We start from the raw sequence: 13,925 nt of genomic DNA on the forward strand, positions 1-13,925 counted from the left end.
CTGTTTCAGCAGAGGTCACAATCTGCTCGATCTGCTTTTTTTTTTTTTTTTTTTGGTCTTGCTGCCAGATATTATTTCTTTTCTTCCTTTCCCGTTTTCTTCTTATAACATTTCCATGTTCCCATGTGAAGAAAACTTTTCCATGGCAACAAAAATGAAAATTGGTATGTATAATTGTAAGTGTTTAGTGAATATAGGCTAATACAAACATTGTGCTTCTTGTTTTAGAATGTAGATTTGCCTGGTCTAGCCTTATAGGAAGACAACTTTCCCATACTGTTTTTCAAAGCAGTGAGAGCAGGACATGTCGGAATGTGTAAAACGTGGCTTTTAAGTCTGCAGATGTCCTATACACGCACATATATTGAGACATGTGCACGCCAACTATTGAGGTATGCAGAAAGCAAAAAAAGCAGCCTCCACATCCCACACTGCTTCATCACAGTGTGCTCTCTCTTTTTTCTATTTTTTCTTTGTTTTTCTTTCTATTCCTCTGTATTTCTTTACCGACTTTACATCCCTGCTTCCCTTCCTATTTTCCACACTCTCCTCTGTGTTCAGGATGGCAAATCCAGCTGCTCACGGTTGCCCTCACAGTGTTTGATGGAGTGCTGTAGCCTCTGGCCCCTAGCTGTGTGGTTATGTACTCCTTGCACCTGCCCTTGGTTGACAAGTAACAGCACCATACACATTCACTCACTCAGTCACTGAGTCACACACAGAAACCCGCAAACATACACGTCTGGCAGTAATACACACTCCACAAAACAATACACACATAAACCAAACTGAATACCACTGTTCAAGCCAACAAACTACCAACCCTTGTGTTCTTCCTCTTCCTGTGTACCCCACTTTTTTATAGTCCAACAGCTGGACAAAACATTGTCCAGAGCCCTCCCACCCAACAGCCACCACCGCAGCAGGTGTTCTGTGCCCTTTAGGACATCTGTGTGGGCAAGAGGGATATGTTATAGTGATACCCCTAGTGCCATTTATCAAAGAGCAACCAGAGCAGAGGGAATGGCCCCTGTCATGTTCCAGATTGGCTTGCACTTTTAACATCTCCATCTTTTCCACAAAGAATGAAGAACTCAGGGGAATAGTTAGTCTTTGTGGAGGCCTACTCATCACCATTGCAATCATTTTTCCTTCAGTACTGCTTTGTAAAAGGCAGAATAATCACTGGATCTGGTTATCCATTCTTCGTGACGGTCTGTTCTTTTAGGGTTGGTGGGTCATGTGTTTTTAGGTTCACTGAGGCACAGTCAATAATATAGCCAAATGTCTGGTTCTGCCCTTTTATGGCAAATGTATGTAAGTTATATTGTTTCCAGTGGGAGAAGGGCGCTTAGCTTTATGTAGTGCCTATGTAATTTTCTCATTCCCTCCGGTACTAGATTGCATCAAATAACTCAAATGTCTGTCTGTGTAGATGTATGTGTACTCTTGCACACACATGCTTCTTTTTTCCTTCGCTAAACAAATTAGATGATGACTAAGCTCATCTAAAACATAGAGGGAACTGAATGAACTGAAACACTATGCTACCCCATGTGCTTATTTGTGAGTTGAGTGAGGATATCAAGAGGAACATTTATTTGTCTCAAGACACACTTAGCAATGCAAGAGAGCGAAGGAGAGTCAAAAAACTAAATCATCCTTGAGGTCTTAATTTTTCATATTACCACTAAGACGGTACATACTGATTTGTTTTGGCAGTAGTGTTGTTTATTTACTGTAATTCTACAAGTTAAGGTATGGGCAGGGTGTTACCAGTTACATACATTGATATTTATGCATGCAACAGAATATGGTTCTAGGAGAGGGCTCAGTTTCTTGTTTGGGTTCATTTCCACACATACAGAATTAGAATTTGTCCTACAGATATAGAAAGCGAGAAGCAGGTAACCAAAGCGGCAGCAGTGCACATGCAGTGCTGCTCTGTTTGACCTGCAGATATATTAAGTGGTAGGCAGGGAGACAGAATGAGGGTTATTAACATTCCCATCTTGCATCTGGACTGATAGAGGGCCTCTCAGACAGCAGGTGAAGAAGTTGCTGGGTAATTTGTCTGAGGGAGGGAGAGGAGGGAAGTCAGTGGTTATGGATTTTAGCAATTGCCAGTAATTCCCTTGGTTAAATGTGCTGTGTATATGTGTCTACTTCTCACCCTTTTCTGCACTGCCTGCTGTTTTACATTAAAACTAGACTTAAGTCAACTATTTAGTTGATTGGGATTAACATCTGCAAACAAACATGCTCATGCTAATTTTGGCATAAAACAATTCACCGAAGTTATCTTTATTTATGGAACATTTAGATTTTGGATTACTAAGTACTAAGCACTGATTTGACCAAATAGACAGAGAAGAAGAAGATAGTGTGGGAAGAAGGCAGAGTTTGAGGGAAAAAAAAGAAAATGGCAGAGAGGAAGTGGATATGGATGAAAAGAAGCTTTTAGATATAGAGACTATAGTTTCAGGGACTGTAGCCAAATACTGACCTGTTGCGCTTTCAAAGCCTCTCTGGTAGCACCACTCATCTGTGCCTTATTAATGCAATACCTTCTCACTCACCAGTAAGCAATAAATCCACAGTAGCCAGTAAATCTGTTTCATTTATTCTCCATCTATTTTAAGCATTTGTGTTAATATTTGTTTATTTTTCTGTTGGGGGCTCTCTTTGACTTTTGTTCTGCCTTTCTGACTTGTTTATCACAGTGTCACTGGGCCAGCATTTGGTCAGTAGAGGCCCCACACGGTTGTAAAGTCAGTCAAAAAGTGCTGTGGACACTTTTAGGAAATGAAGTGCTATCACTGTAAGAGGGGATTATTCTGAGAAGTAAAGCCTTATTGGAACAGGTGATGTAAGAATTTAATGTGATTCCCTCGGACAGTTCCAACTCACTGGAAGAATGTAACGTGATGGATGGATCCTCCTCTCCTCTCTCAACAGGCGGTTTGGCACAGAACTCCCTTTACTCCACAGTATCTTTCCGCCATCCAGTTATTTCTCCCTCCTCGTCCTGTTATGTGTTTGAAATAGCCTCTCACCATAGAAATAACATTGACATATCATAATGGCGAGTATGTAATTCCCCCTCCTCTTTACCACAGTGCAAACAGTTTCATTTTGGAAAGATGGCAGACGAAAGGTTCCTCCACACTAGGCTGCCATTAGGAGAAATAATCATAGAGTGAAGAGCACTTGAGGCTCCTGTGATGTAATGCTGGTGTTAGGTGAGTTGTAGTTGACACTAAGATGGATACAGGCGTGACTGTATTGGATATTCTTTTGGAAAGATATATCCTTTATATTGGCCGGTTACTCACACAGCTAATAGTCCCAGTTATTTAACCTAAACTGTTCAAGTCAGTAGATTTACTGGGAGCTTATAAAACATTTAGAACAAGTACTTGACAATTTAAGGGGTTTTATTTCTTTTAATATCCTTCCTGGGCACTTTTTAAAAACAGCATGGCTGTAATGTCGGGACTTTGCTGCAGCGTGTCCAATATCCCATCAGTATACTGTAAATGTTTTCACAGGAAGCTTTTTAAATACAGAGGAATAAAAAAATCCATATTAAAATATCCATTTTTTTTTCATATCCTGTCAGCTCGTAGTCACAGATACAAGTGCATACATAATACTAATGATAATAATGATAATGGGAGCTTGCTTAGACTTGTTTAGATTTTAGCAAAACCAAGGAGTTATGTTGTATGTCACAATAATGTACTGTTGTATTTTTGCTCAGCATATTTATCATGCTATAGCGTAATAACTACATTTTAACCTCAGAAACAGAGGACACCACAAGTAACCTTGTTGGAGCTTAGAAAAACACAGCACATTTCACCTGGTGTGTGTGATATTTGTGAGCACCAGAGCACCTGGTTTCTCACAGCTTTTGGGAGAGAACGAAAGGCAAAGAAAGGGGTCAAGAATAATTAAAGACCAATCAAGTGTTTAACGAAGCCACAGCAGCAGTGTTTACACCTGCCGGACTGCACTTCATTTTCACTTTGGTTTTTTCTTTTTTATTAGGTGTGAAATCTCTGGGCCCGTCACCGACTCTCGAGGGCTCGGTCCAAAACCTGGAGCTGAAGTTCTGCAGCCGTGCGACGGTAAAATGTGCCTCAGGAACCGTGGGAGCTGTAAAAGTGTGCGCCAGGACCCCAGGTGTGTGCAGCTGTGCCCTGTTAAAACTTTACTGCCTGTGTAGAAGGGAGAGAGTGAGACCGACTAGACTCTTCTTTTACTTTCTTTAACGTATACTTTTACACACTCAGTCTTTCTTCCTCTCTTTCTCCCCCACAATCTCTATCTTGATTTCTTTCCTGCAGTGTGATTCAGTTGCTGTTTTCTCATGGGGTACTGTCATTGTTCTCTGGCCATGTGTTTGATGGCAAGGATGTTATTGGAGCTAGTGTCAGCACAAAGTTCACAAGGTCAAACTTTAGACATGATGTCAGACAGATGATAAGATGTATTGCAGCTGTCAATATAGAATACATTGAAAAAGAGGCTACTTTTCTTGTTTCAAAATTAATTGCTATAATAAATAAATAATGGACCCACATGTTTAACTTTAGAGATAATTAAATGTGGTGTTTTTGCTTAAACCCAAAAATATTGGTCGAGAAAATATTGGTTGTGAAAAATACAATCTTTTTTTAAAGCAGTTATTTTAGGAAAATCAGATTCTCAAGTCATGAGGTGATTGTAATGAGTGTATTTTTTGAATCTCCAAAGCTCTCAAGAGAAGCTTTTGCTTTTATATTTTTGTATCTTCTTGACCACAGTTTAAAATGAGACTTTTTCTTTTGTGAATGTGAATAATTTTGGTAACTGGGACACATAATATATTGCTTATGCTTTAACTCTTGTCTCTCAGGTTCAGGAGAGGGAGTGAAAGAGAAGCTGGTTCCTCTCATTCAGGGCCCATCTGACACCAAAGAACTCCACATGAGCCGCTGGCTTAATGAGATCCGCAAGCCTGAATCATTGCTGGCCCCTGACCTGCTGGCATTTTCTGTTCTGGTCCCTCAGCAAGAGGACAATTGCAGGAACTCTGGTAGAAGCCATTGAAATTCTCTCCTTTTCTCTCTTCTCCTCTTTCTTAGTCAACCTGTGTTTTGAAATCAAAATCCTACCTTAATATATCAGTGTCTTTTTTTAAGCTCATTTGTGGTTGTGGTTCTGTTGTTTGGATCTGTGTCAGGCACTGGTAGTCCATATTCCATCTCAGTTGTTGTAGATCTAATGCATGCGTCTTGGATTGTTTAGATCATCATATTTTCCTTCTTCCCATAATGTCACACAGTGCCCCCTTTCATGTATTTGTTTAGTATGACTGATTGTTTAGTAACACTGTTAAGTGTTTTCCTGTCCAGTATCCTTGAAGCAAGGTTGGCAACTTAGTGTCTCTTTACAGGCAGCCTGAGTTCTCTAAACAGCAGTTAGTCTCTGTCAGCACTGGGCTGAGCTGGCTAACAACAACTAACCACTCGAGGATTGCTGCTGAAGGCTGCACTGATGTCAGGTTGCACTATGTGATTGCGTCCTTAGACCAAAGATTATGTTTCTGGTGTTAGTGCGAGAGTGTGTGGGTGTATGCATGTGTGTTTAGGGAAGGAGTGGGATTATTCAGTAGCCCTTCTTAAGAACTGAAAATATAATTCTGATTCCAAAGGTGAAATTGCCATATAGTTGATTTAGTAAGTTGGATATTTAATGACTACAACTCTGTGCATCTCATGTATCTACAGCAGTAGCCAGGTTTTCTCATCTACTCAGTCTCCTGTGTTTTTTCAAGCTGAAATTGCTCCTGTGGTGATTTTTTCTGTGAATGAGGCCATGAATATCACTAACCTCTCCTCCCCACCTGCGACTGCAGCTAGTTCTCAGAACGGGCAGCCCTACTGGGCTCCCAGGTAAGATTGATACCTGTGGAAGTAAATGTACTTGGCAGTCTTTCCTATGTTACGGCCTGCAATTGCACCCCGAGTCTCTAAAAGCCCACAAAAGGCGAGGCTCTCAAAGTACATGTGGGGCTGCTGTCCCACAACCCCTTCCTGCTGTACAGCAGATATAGGAGAGGCCTGGGGTGACTATGTAAAACAATACACCTTCAGTACTTGTTTTTAGAGTTGTCTTCAGAGTCACAACTGTACATCACTTTTAATACAGGGCTGCAGAGATTCATTGTGTGGCCTTGACTTGCGTAAACCCCCCAAACTGGGCCCTGAATCATATCTGGCCCCTGCACTTTAAACATGTCAGTGCTGAGATGTAGATAGGGCTGGCCTCAGGTGGTTTCAGACTGTGAGGAGAAGATACAGCTGTAGCTTAGGGTGTAGTGAAATAAAAAGATAAGTACAGTTTAGAGGCAGTGGATTTGGGAGGTCAACCCTAACCAGGAATTCCACTGCTGTTTCAATGTCACCCAGTCAATCACTGTCCCGTTGCTGGTGAACAGAGCGCCAAGACACTGCTATAAATTGAAAATGTAAGGCAGGGAAAAGCTTACATTTCATAGGCAACTCACAGTTTGATAAATGTGTGTACTCACAAAAAAATTTTTTTGGAACGTCACAATGACATAAGAGCAGATTTTAAAAGCAACATTATATTTCTAAGAATGGGTCGTTCCACGCTTTACAGCTTCACTGACATAGATAGATATTTTTAGGAACTCTGGTATTATTGCTATTAACTATTAAGTGCACAGCCTCAGACTATTACTTTGATTTAGCGAGCATATCATTTCAGCAAAACAATGGCTCATAAAGACAGTACATATTTTTGAATATTAAAACCTGATCTGAACACAAACCAGAGGACCAAAAAGAAGCATGAAGAGGGTGAGAGAGAAAGAAGATGAAGGTGAAAGGGAGGTGGGGGGCTGACTCCCAGAAGCACTGGATATATCTCCAGCAGATGTGGAGCAGTGGAGGCCTGCAGTCCTTCTCATCACTGCCTCAATACTCCCCTTTTCCCCCTCTTCTCTGTGTTTAATGTTCCTTGTTTCTTGCTTGTTTTCTTTCACTCTTTCACTCTGCCTGCATCTCTCTTGTCTTTTAACCTTTTTGATTTGATTTATATGACATTAATATGACAAATTGAGAAGTTGTGTACTTTCTGTCTCTCCCTCTTTCCATTCTCTATGCATATGTCTCTCTTCCTGTGTTTCTTAGTGGTCTGATGAGGTTAATATATCATTGGCTAGCTTTATCATTGCATTGATAGGTATGAAGGAACACAACTCAATGAATGAAAGCAATGTTAAGCATTAAACTTTTTATATTATTGGTTATATTTTGAACACAAAGTACTGCAGAACAGCTGACACAGACACGCACACTCTGCCAGAATTCTTTCTTTTATCTACAATATACCTGTCAATGCAGTCAAAGCTGGAGACAGCAGTGTGGCTTGACAATAACAATTTCACCAGACTGGAACTTTTCTCTCTCTCCCTCTCCCTCTCTCTCCCTCTCCCTCTCTCTCTCTCTCTCTCTCTCTCTCTCTCTCTCTCTCTCTCTCTCTCTCTCCCTCTCTCCCTCTCTCTCTGTCTGTCTGTCTCCCTGTGTGTGTGTGTGTGTGTGCTGCTAAGGGAAAGTCTTGCAAAGTTAGTGTGTGTGCACACAGGCATTTTTTGGTTTCTCCTTGTAGGTCTGTGTTTTGTATGGTGGTCAGACTTACATCAAAGCTTTTGGTCAGTCCACATGTCCCATGTCCCTGCTGTCAACCAGAGGGTGACTGGGAGCCTGTTAGAGCAGTGTTAATGGAATGATGGATGCACCGCCTCATTTAGCTGGAGATGAAAAGTGGAGTAGCACCATTCTAAATGGGCTGCTCCCTTTTTTCCCATAGGGCCAACTCAGAGGTTCAACATTTTGTGATCATGACATCTCTGAATTGATGGAGCTCTTGGCCGTGGCATCAAACGCACTTTGTTAGTCCCATGTGGCTCTGTTGATTCCATTTAGCAAATTCGTAAAGCGTGATCAATATAAAAGACTGTGGTAGGAGAAAAGCTGACTTCTTACACAGTAAACATACTGAAAACATTAAGATACAATGAGCCACTATCAACTTTTATATTCTATTTCACATTTGATCAGTCATTTCTGTTTTTTTAGGGAAGCAACACACAGCATTGCAGTACTGTGGGATCTATTGTCCTAAATCTCAAAGCAAAATATTTCTTTAAAGAATATGGAGAGAGCTTATTGCTAATTGACATCAAGCTACCAGTTTAGCTTACAGGGAGGGGAGACATAAGGGGGGAACATACAATTTGTTTTGTCCTTTGAATGCAAGTTTTCCAGTTGTTACTGAACTTAACATTGTGTAATACCTTAGTCCACAGTGAAATTAAAGCATAGAACAAATATATATAATACAATATATATAATTTCTTTTTTTACTTTGGGCAGTTTACTGCTGACCTTTGTACTATTAAAGATTATTCAGTGGATTTGAACTGCTTAAAGGTCCATAAACATTAGAAAAAATGCCACTGTTCTAAAACTGTATACTTAATTTGTATTTTCATGTTTTGGTGCATGTGATTGACTACTGTTGACTACTGTTGACTGCTGTTGACTGTAAGTCCAGAGAAGCTTTGCCCTCAGTGTTTCCCTTCTGGTCACGTATGTGTGATTTCTGTGTTGTCTCATTTCTTAGAGGATATGACAAGCTCTGGAAATCACCAGCACTTTCCTTATGGATCCTTTTATCCATCCCAGAAGCCATTTCTCTGTGGCTTACTTTTTCCCTTTTTAGAGCTCAAAAGTCACTATCTCTGAGGTCACTTTATATACAATACATTTGGTCAAATAAATTCTATACTAAAGGCCAATCACACAACTCTCCATGCAAGTCTAGAGCATTTCTGTCCGGGCCTCTCTCTATGACACAGTTGTCGGCCTGAAATATTTTTAGAACAAACCTCAAAGCACATTGAGGAATGTTAATTTGCACTGTGCTGAAATAACAGGATTTAAATAATTGAATACATGGTCTGGTGTTTTAATGCAACTTTTACACATTTTAATTTTCTCTCTATCTTTCTCTCTGTCTTACTCTTTCATGCAAAGTTAATTCACCAAGGAGATGAGTTGCTTTCAAATATGGCCAGTGACATCTGTTTTCTGTCTAATTGTTTACCAGTGAATTAAAACGAAATTCCAATTTACTTAGAAAATGAAGAGAGGGTTGAGTGGCGAGGGGTGGCGGTTGGAGGGAGTCCCTGTACACTTGTAGAACTCCTGCAGATCCAGGCTAATGTGTTTTCATTTAACTGAGTTGAGGTTGGAACATTCTAATAAATTAAATACAATTAAAGGCGTGGGTTTTAATGCAGAAGAACTAAGCAGCTCTGCTTTGAAATGTCCTTTTTTATAGATCCAAATGCGTATAGTAATTTCATATCTTGCCATTAACCCTTTGCATTACGACACAACAGTCCCAGATGACTTCTCCTAATTGAGCAGTCATTCCAGATGGACCAAGCGGTGATGAGATTTTCTGGCAGTTGCAGAGTACCGTGATAGCCAAATATTCTCCCCTTTTTCTTTTTCATTTTCTCTCCTTTTCTAAGAACCAAACATGATTCATGTGTGTGCTCTGTTATGACAATGAATAATGAGAAATCAATGCCACTATTGAATAACATGAAAAACAAAGTGAGGGATGGAGCAAAACCTAGAAGAAAGTGAGGCAGATATAGGAGAAGCCAGACTTGTGGAGCTCTGGAGGTGAGATGATTGCTGCAATCCAGACTGGCAGGCTTGATCAGAAGGGCACAGGTTAGTCTTCCACATGGGCCCAGCTGACAGCCAGGAACATGTTATCCTTTTCTAACACACACTGGGACTGATGCCGTGACTGGTATTAGATCTATAAATTATTTGTGAATTTAATCAGAGTGGAACTGTGCCTTAAGGATCACTAGGACGAGAAATCCTTGGCCATGTCATTCATGCTATACTGGGTGTAAATTATCAGTGCTGCTCAAGAGACAGCTTGATCATTTTGATCCCCGGACAGTGGCTGGCTATCCTCCTTGGCTTGGTCTCGGGCCTGTCACTGCTGATGGATGGGAAAGACTAAGGGGGCCTTGGACGGGGCCATCGTGAGGGAGTAGAGGGCTAGAGGGTGTGTGAGGAGCTGGGGTTTATGCTGAACTTCAGTGCAAGCGGCAGCCTGCAGGTGTTTCTCCTACCCTCCACCACCATGGCTTGCACCAGAGGAGAAGGGACCAACGGGTCGGGTGGGCTTTATGATCATAGAGAAGACAAAAAGAGAGGGAGAATAAGGGATAGCATGTGTTTTCCCCAGGCACGCCAGCAGCTGCGAGACAATGATTTATGCTTTTCTCAGAGCTCTGGGATCTCAGAATGTTACATTTAATCAAGCACACTGAGAGCAGAGCAAATGTTAAAGATGTTCCCTATAAAACCCTCCAGTTTTGATCTCTTTACCATACCATGGGAGCTGTGGGAATAGGGGAACAAAGTGATCTTTAATCTTAATTTAAACATATTGGAGGGAATTATGAAAGCTACATGGAATTAATCCTTGGAGAATTCCCCGGCCGTTGTAATAGTGAACATATTTAGTTCTCTAATAGATATTAAAGCTGTTTTCTCCTCAATTACTGTTTTTATATTAGACAGATGGATGGAAGAAAATGTTTCACTGTTTACACAGAATTGAGTCCAGTCTTCAACACTTCACACATCTAGACTGTTTATACTGTTAGATATGTATATACAAATACATACATAAACATACATCTACACACAAGTATGAATATGTATCTGTAGATAATGAATGACCTATTGAATGTCTTAAATGGCTGTAGGGTTTGAACTTAAAATTTCATTTATTGTTTAAACTTTTCAGTTTGTTCAAGTTGTTACCTAATTTTTTCTCATGCATACCGAAATATCAAAACGAGAGAAAAATGCCTAAATCTCCTGTGAAAGCACCATATTCCAGCACACGAGTCATATGGTGGATTTTGAAAAGCTTAACTTTCCTTTTGTCCAATTTTAAAACAACACAAGTAATCTGTTTTCACAGGTCCAAAAGGCCAGCAACAATATTTTGCAACAAAATAGCAGCACTTTGATGTTTTGCAGTAGGCAAATACAGTAGCATCTCATTAGCTGTTGACTTTTATGTAACCTTTGAATGGGTTGCACAGACACCATAGATGGGGTGTGAATTTTGGGATCTCCCTTGGTAGCCTCCTCCATTACAATCTTTCAAAGGCCTGTTGTACTTTCATACATCCATCTATCATGCTCTTTTTTTTCCTCCTTTGCATGTGTTCGCTCACTCCATTAAGTGTTAAATCAACAGTCTGGCTTTGTCACAGGCAGCAGCTTGATGGCTTAAAGCTGCTGGCCTGAACTCTTTCTCTTTCTGGCTCATAGATCCACAGTAGACAAAAAAGGTACTAAAAATACATTTATTGTACATGCTTGTGAGAAAATACAAAATCAGTTTATTTTCTAAGTGGAGTCACTAGCTTTGTAGCTGTTTGGGCTTGACCTGAACTTCATTTGAAGTGATATTGAACATCAGAAAGACAGAAAGCTGTTTCAGAGGACATCTGAGAGAATACACACACACACACACACACACATATATATATATATATATATATATATATATAGTAAGTACAAGTATGCAATACAAATGCTGCTGCTTACATTTTCAGGATTTGCAGCATGCTCTCAATTCTATATTTAATTCAGGTACATGAAACTGGACCATAAGATTTTGTTCTATTTGTTTATTTGTCTAAGGACTGTCTTGTAACTTCTTCAGTAATCTGTTAAATCTTCAAGGCAGCCTCTCTCATCATGTCTTTTCAGTCAGCATGTGTGAAGCAGAGCAGGTAATGTGGAGATTAGACCCAAGGGAACCCACTCAGAATTGGCTATTGGGGTCAATCACTGCCCATTACTGGAACTGTTCATCTGAGAAGCGTTGAGCTACTTGGGCCACTCTCACAGTGCTTAAAGCCTGACTGGAGTGTGACACTGAGGGGCAAAGGGATGAGGGCTAAGGCTAGAGATGCGGTCGAGACAGATGATGTGACTGAGGCTAAAGCTGCTGTTCAGGCTAGCCACTGATATCACACTGTTCATGCAGCCATTTGGCACTTGCCATCATACATCTGTCCTGAGAATTTTTCAGTTTATCTCTGTTGCAGATTCAAAACGGACAGAGCTTGGGGATTGTGCTTAGACTGGAAAATAGATGAGAGCAAATGACACTTTAATGATCCCTGTGGGGATGTTGGTCATAGCAACAATAAAGTAACAGAATGCACCAAACAGATAATGGACTATAAATAAATTAAAAAAAAAAAACTGGGCAATCGTGGAATATGACTAACATTAGACAAACACCACCAGAACAAATAATGTAAACATGAATCAATGAAACAGTGAATTATAGGATATCATCAGGTGGTGGTTATAAAGCAGAGATGTTTAGTAGTGCTCCATCTAGGACAAACAGGCAGAAACATAGGGAACACAGTGGTCAAAACTACAGGCTTTTCTTGAGTTAGCTGTCAGTATAATGCAGCATGGCGGTGTGTAAGTGAGTCAGATAGAGATGAAGACTTAGCCTTTGAGTGTGAAGAGAGGTCATTCTGGGTCACTGCTGTTCCACTTCTAAAAGGTGTAGTCTAGGTATGGAAGGGTCAGAGGGAGCGAGGTAGTTAGCCTCTTTCACCGTGTGTGATCAGTTTCATCAAGATGATCTAACAGCTGCCTTGAACTGCTGCAAGAGGGCCTAATTTCCAGCACTAATCCAATACACTTTAAAATGGCATGTATGTGTTCAATATTTTCCATCCAGTTTAACATCTTCGTTCAAGTTGTTTCATAACATTTTCCTGTCCACACTGAAACACAAAAACAGTGGAAAAATGCTTCAGTCACTTGTGAAAGCACTGTATGTCATCACCCACTAGACAAATACATTGGCGTTGAATTAAATGTAGGCTTTTATGTTATATTAAAACTGAGACATCCCTCACCCACCCCCATCCCCAGAACTATATGCTCCCATCATTTCAAATTCCTGTGTTACCCAGAGTTATTACAATGAGTAATCACTTGTTGAGGGGGGTAGAGAGAGTAAGAACAAACATTTCCCTAAATTCAGAGAACTTTACCAGCTGTATCCTTTAAGATTCTTCATTCATCATTAGCAAGTAAAGAAGAGAGGGAAAGCTTATTAGTGTAGCTTTCACCATTTTTAAAGCAGAGCCATAATTGTGTATGCTGTGTATGTGCTGTGAATAGGAGGTGGCTTGCTGACTGCTAAAGTGGGCAGTAGTAATCCCTTGTTCACTGTGTAGAATACATGCTGTTTACATTCATCCAGTTCTGGGCAGAGTAGCAGGGGTGGAAGAGGTCAATTTAGTTAACCTTATCTAATTGGATGTTGTCACTGGATCAAAGGTCGCCACATTCCACACACTCAGATCAAACATCACACAGCACAATCAAAACAATTGGCTTCCCCAGATCACCTAATCAGGGGCTTGGGGTTTTATTCTCACAAATTGGAGGAGATAATATCCAGACTGGCTGCGGAGGATCAGCAGACTCTCATTAGCTATCTGCATTTGGATTAGTTAGATTTAGTTGTAGTAGTTGATTTCTCAAGTTATAAGGATAAACTATTTGCACTTAATTCTGTCCTATAGTATATTTTACATGATATAGTTTGTAAAGTAACTGTGTATGTATCGATTAGCTTGAATTAACATTATCAGCTGAAAAATTTTAAATACTTCATATATAATATAAAATATGAGACTTTGAAGGTACTAAAAATAAAAATACTTTTTACCCTTTACGTCACTGACTATGTTT

The 13,925-nt window shown here is 40.2% G+C and overlaps 1 protein-coding gene across 6 annotated transcripts in view; it reads left to right on the forward strand.

Annotated features, from left to right (window-relative positions):
- The window catches only part of LOC108876259 (intermembrane lipid transfer protein VPS13B), a 308,041-nt gene that overhangs the window by 79,341 nt on the left and 214,775 nt on the right, over window positions 1–13,925 (forward strand). For all 6 annotated transcript variants that reach the window (XR_007814638.1, XR_007814639.1, XM_051076101.1 and 3 more), the window contains exons 18-19: window positions 4,054–4,188; window positions 4,904–5,083. Coding sequence is in view for 4 of the 6 variants with exons in the window: in XM_051076101.1 (XP_050932058.1) it covers window positions 4,054–4,188; window positions 4,904–5,083 (315 nt within the window). In the remaining 2 variants the exon portion in view is untranslated. The remainder of the gene's footprint in view (window positions 1–4,053; window positions 4,189–4,903; window positions 5,084–13,925) is intronic.

Source organism: Lates calcarifer, linkage group LG15, assembly GCF_001640805.2.
Source record: "Lates calcarifer isolate ASB-BC8 linkage group LG15, TLL_Latcal_v3, whole genome shotgun sequence".
Lineage (NCBI taxonomy): Eukaryota > Metazoa > Chordata > Actinopteri > Centropomidae > Lates > Lates calcarifer.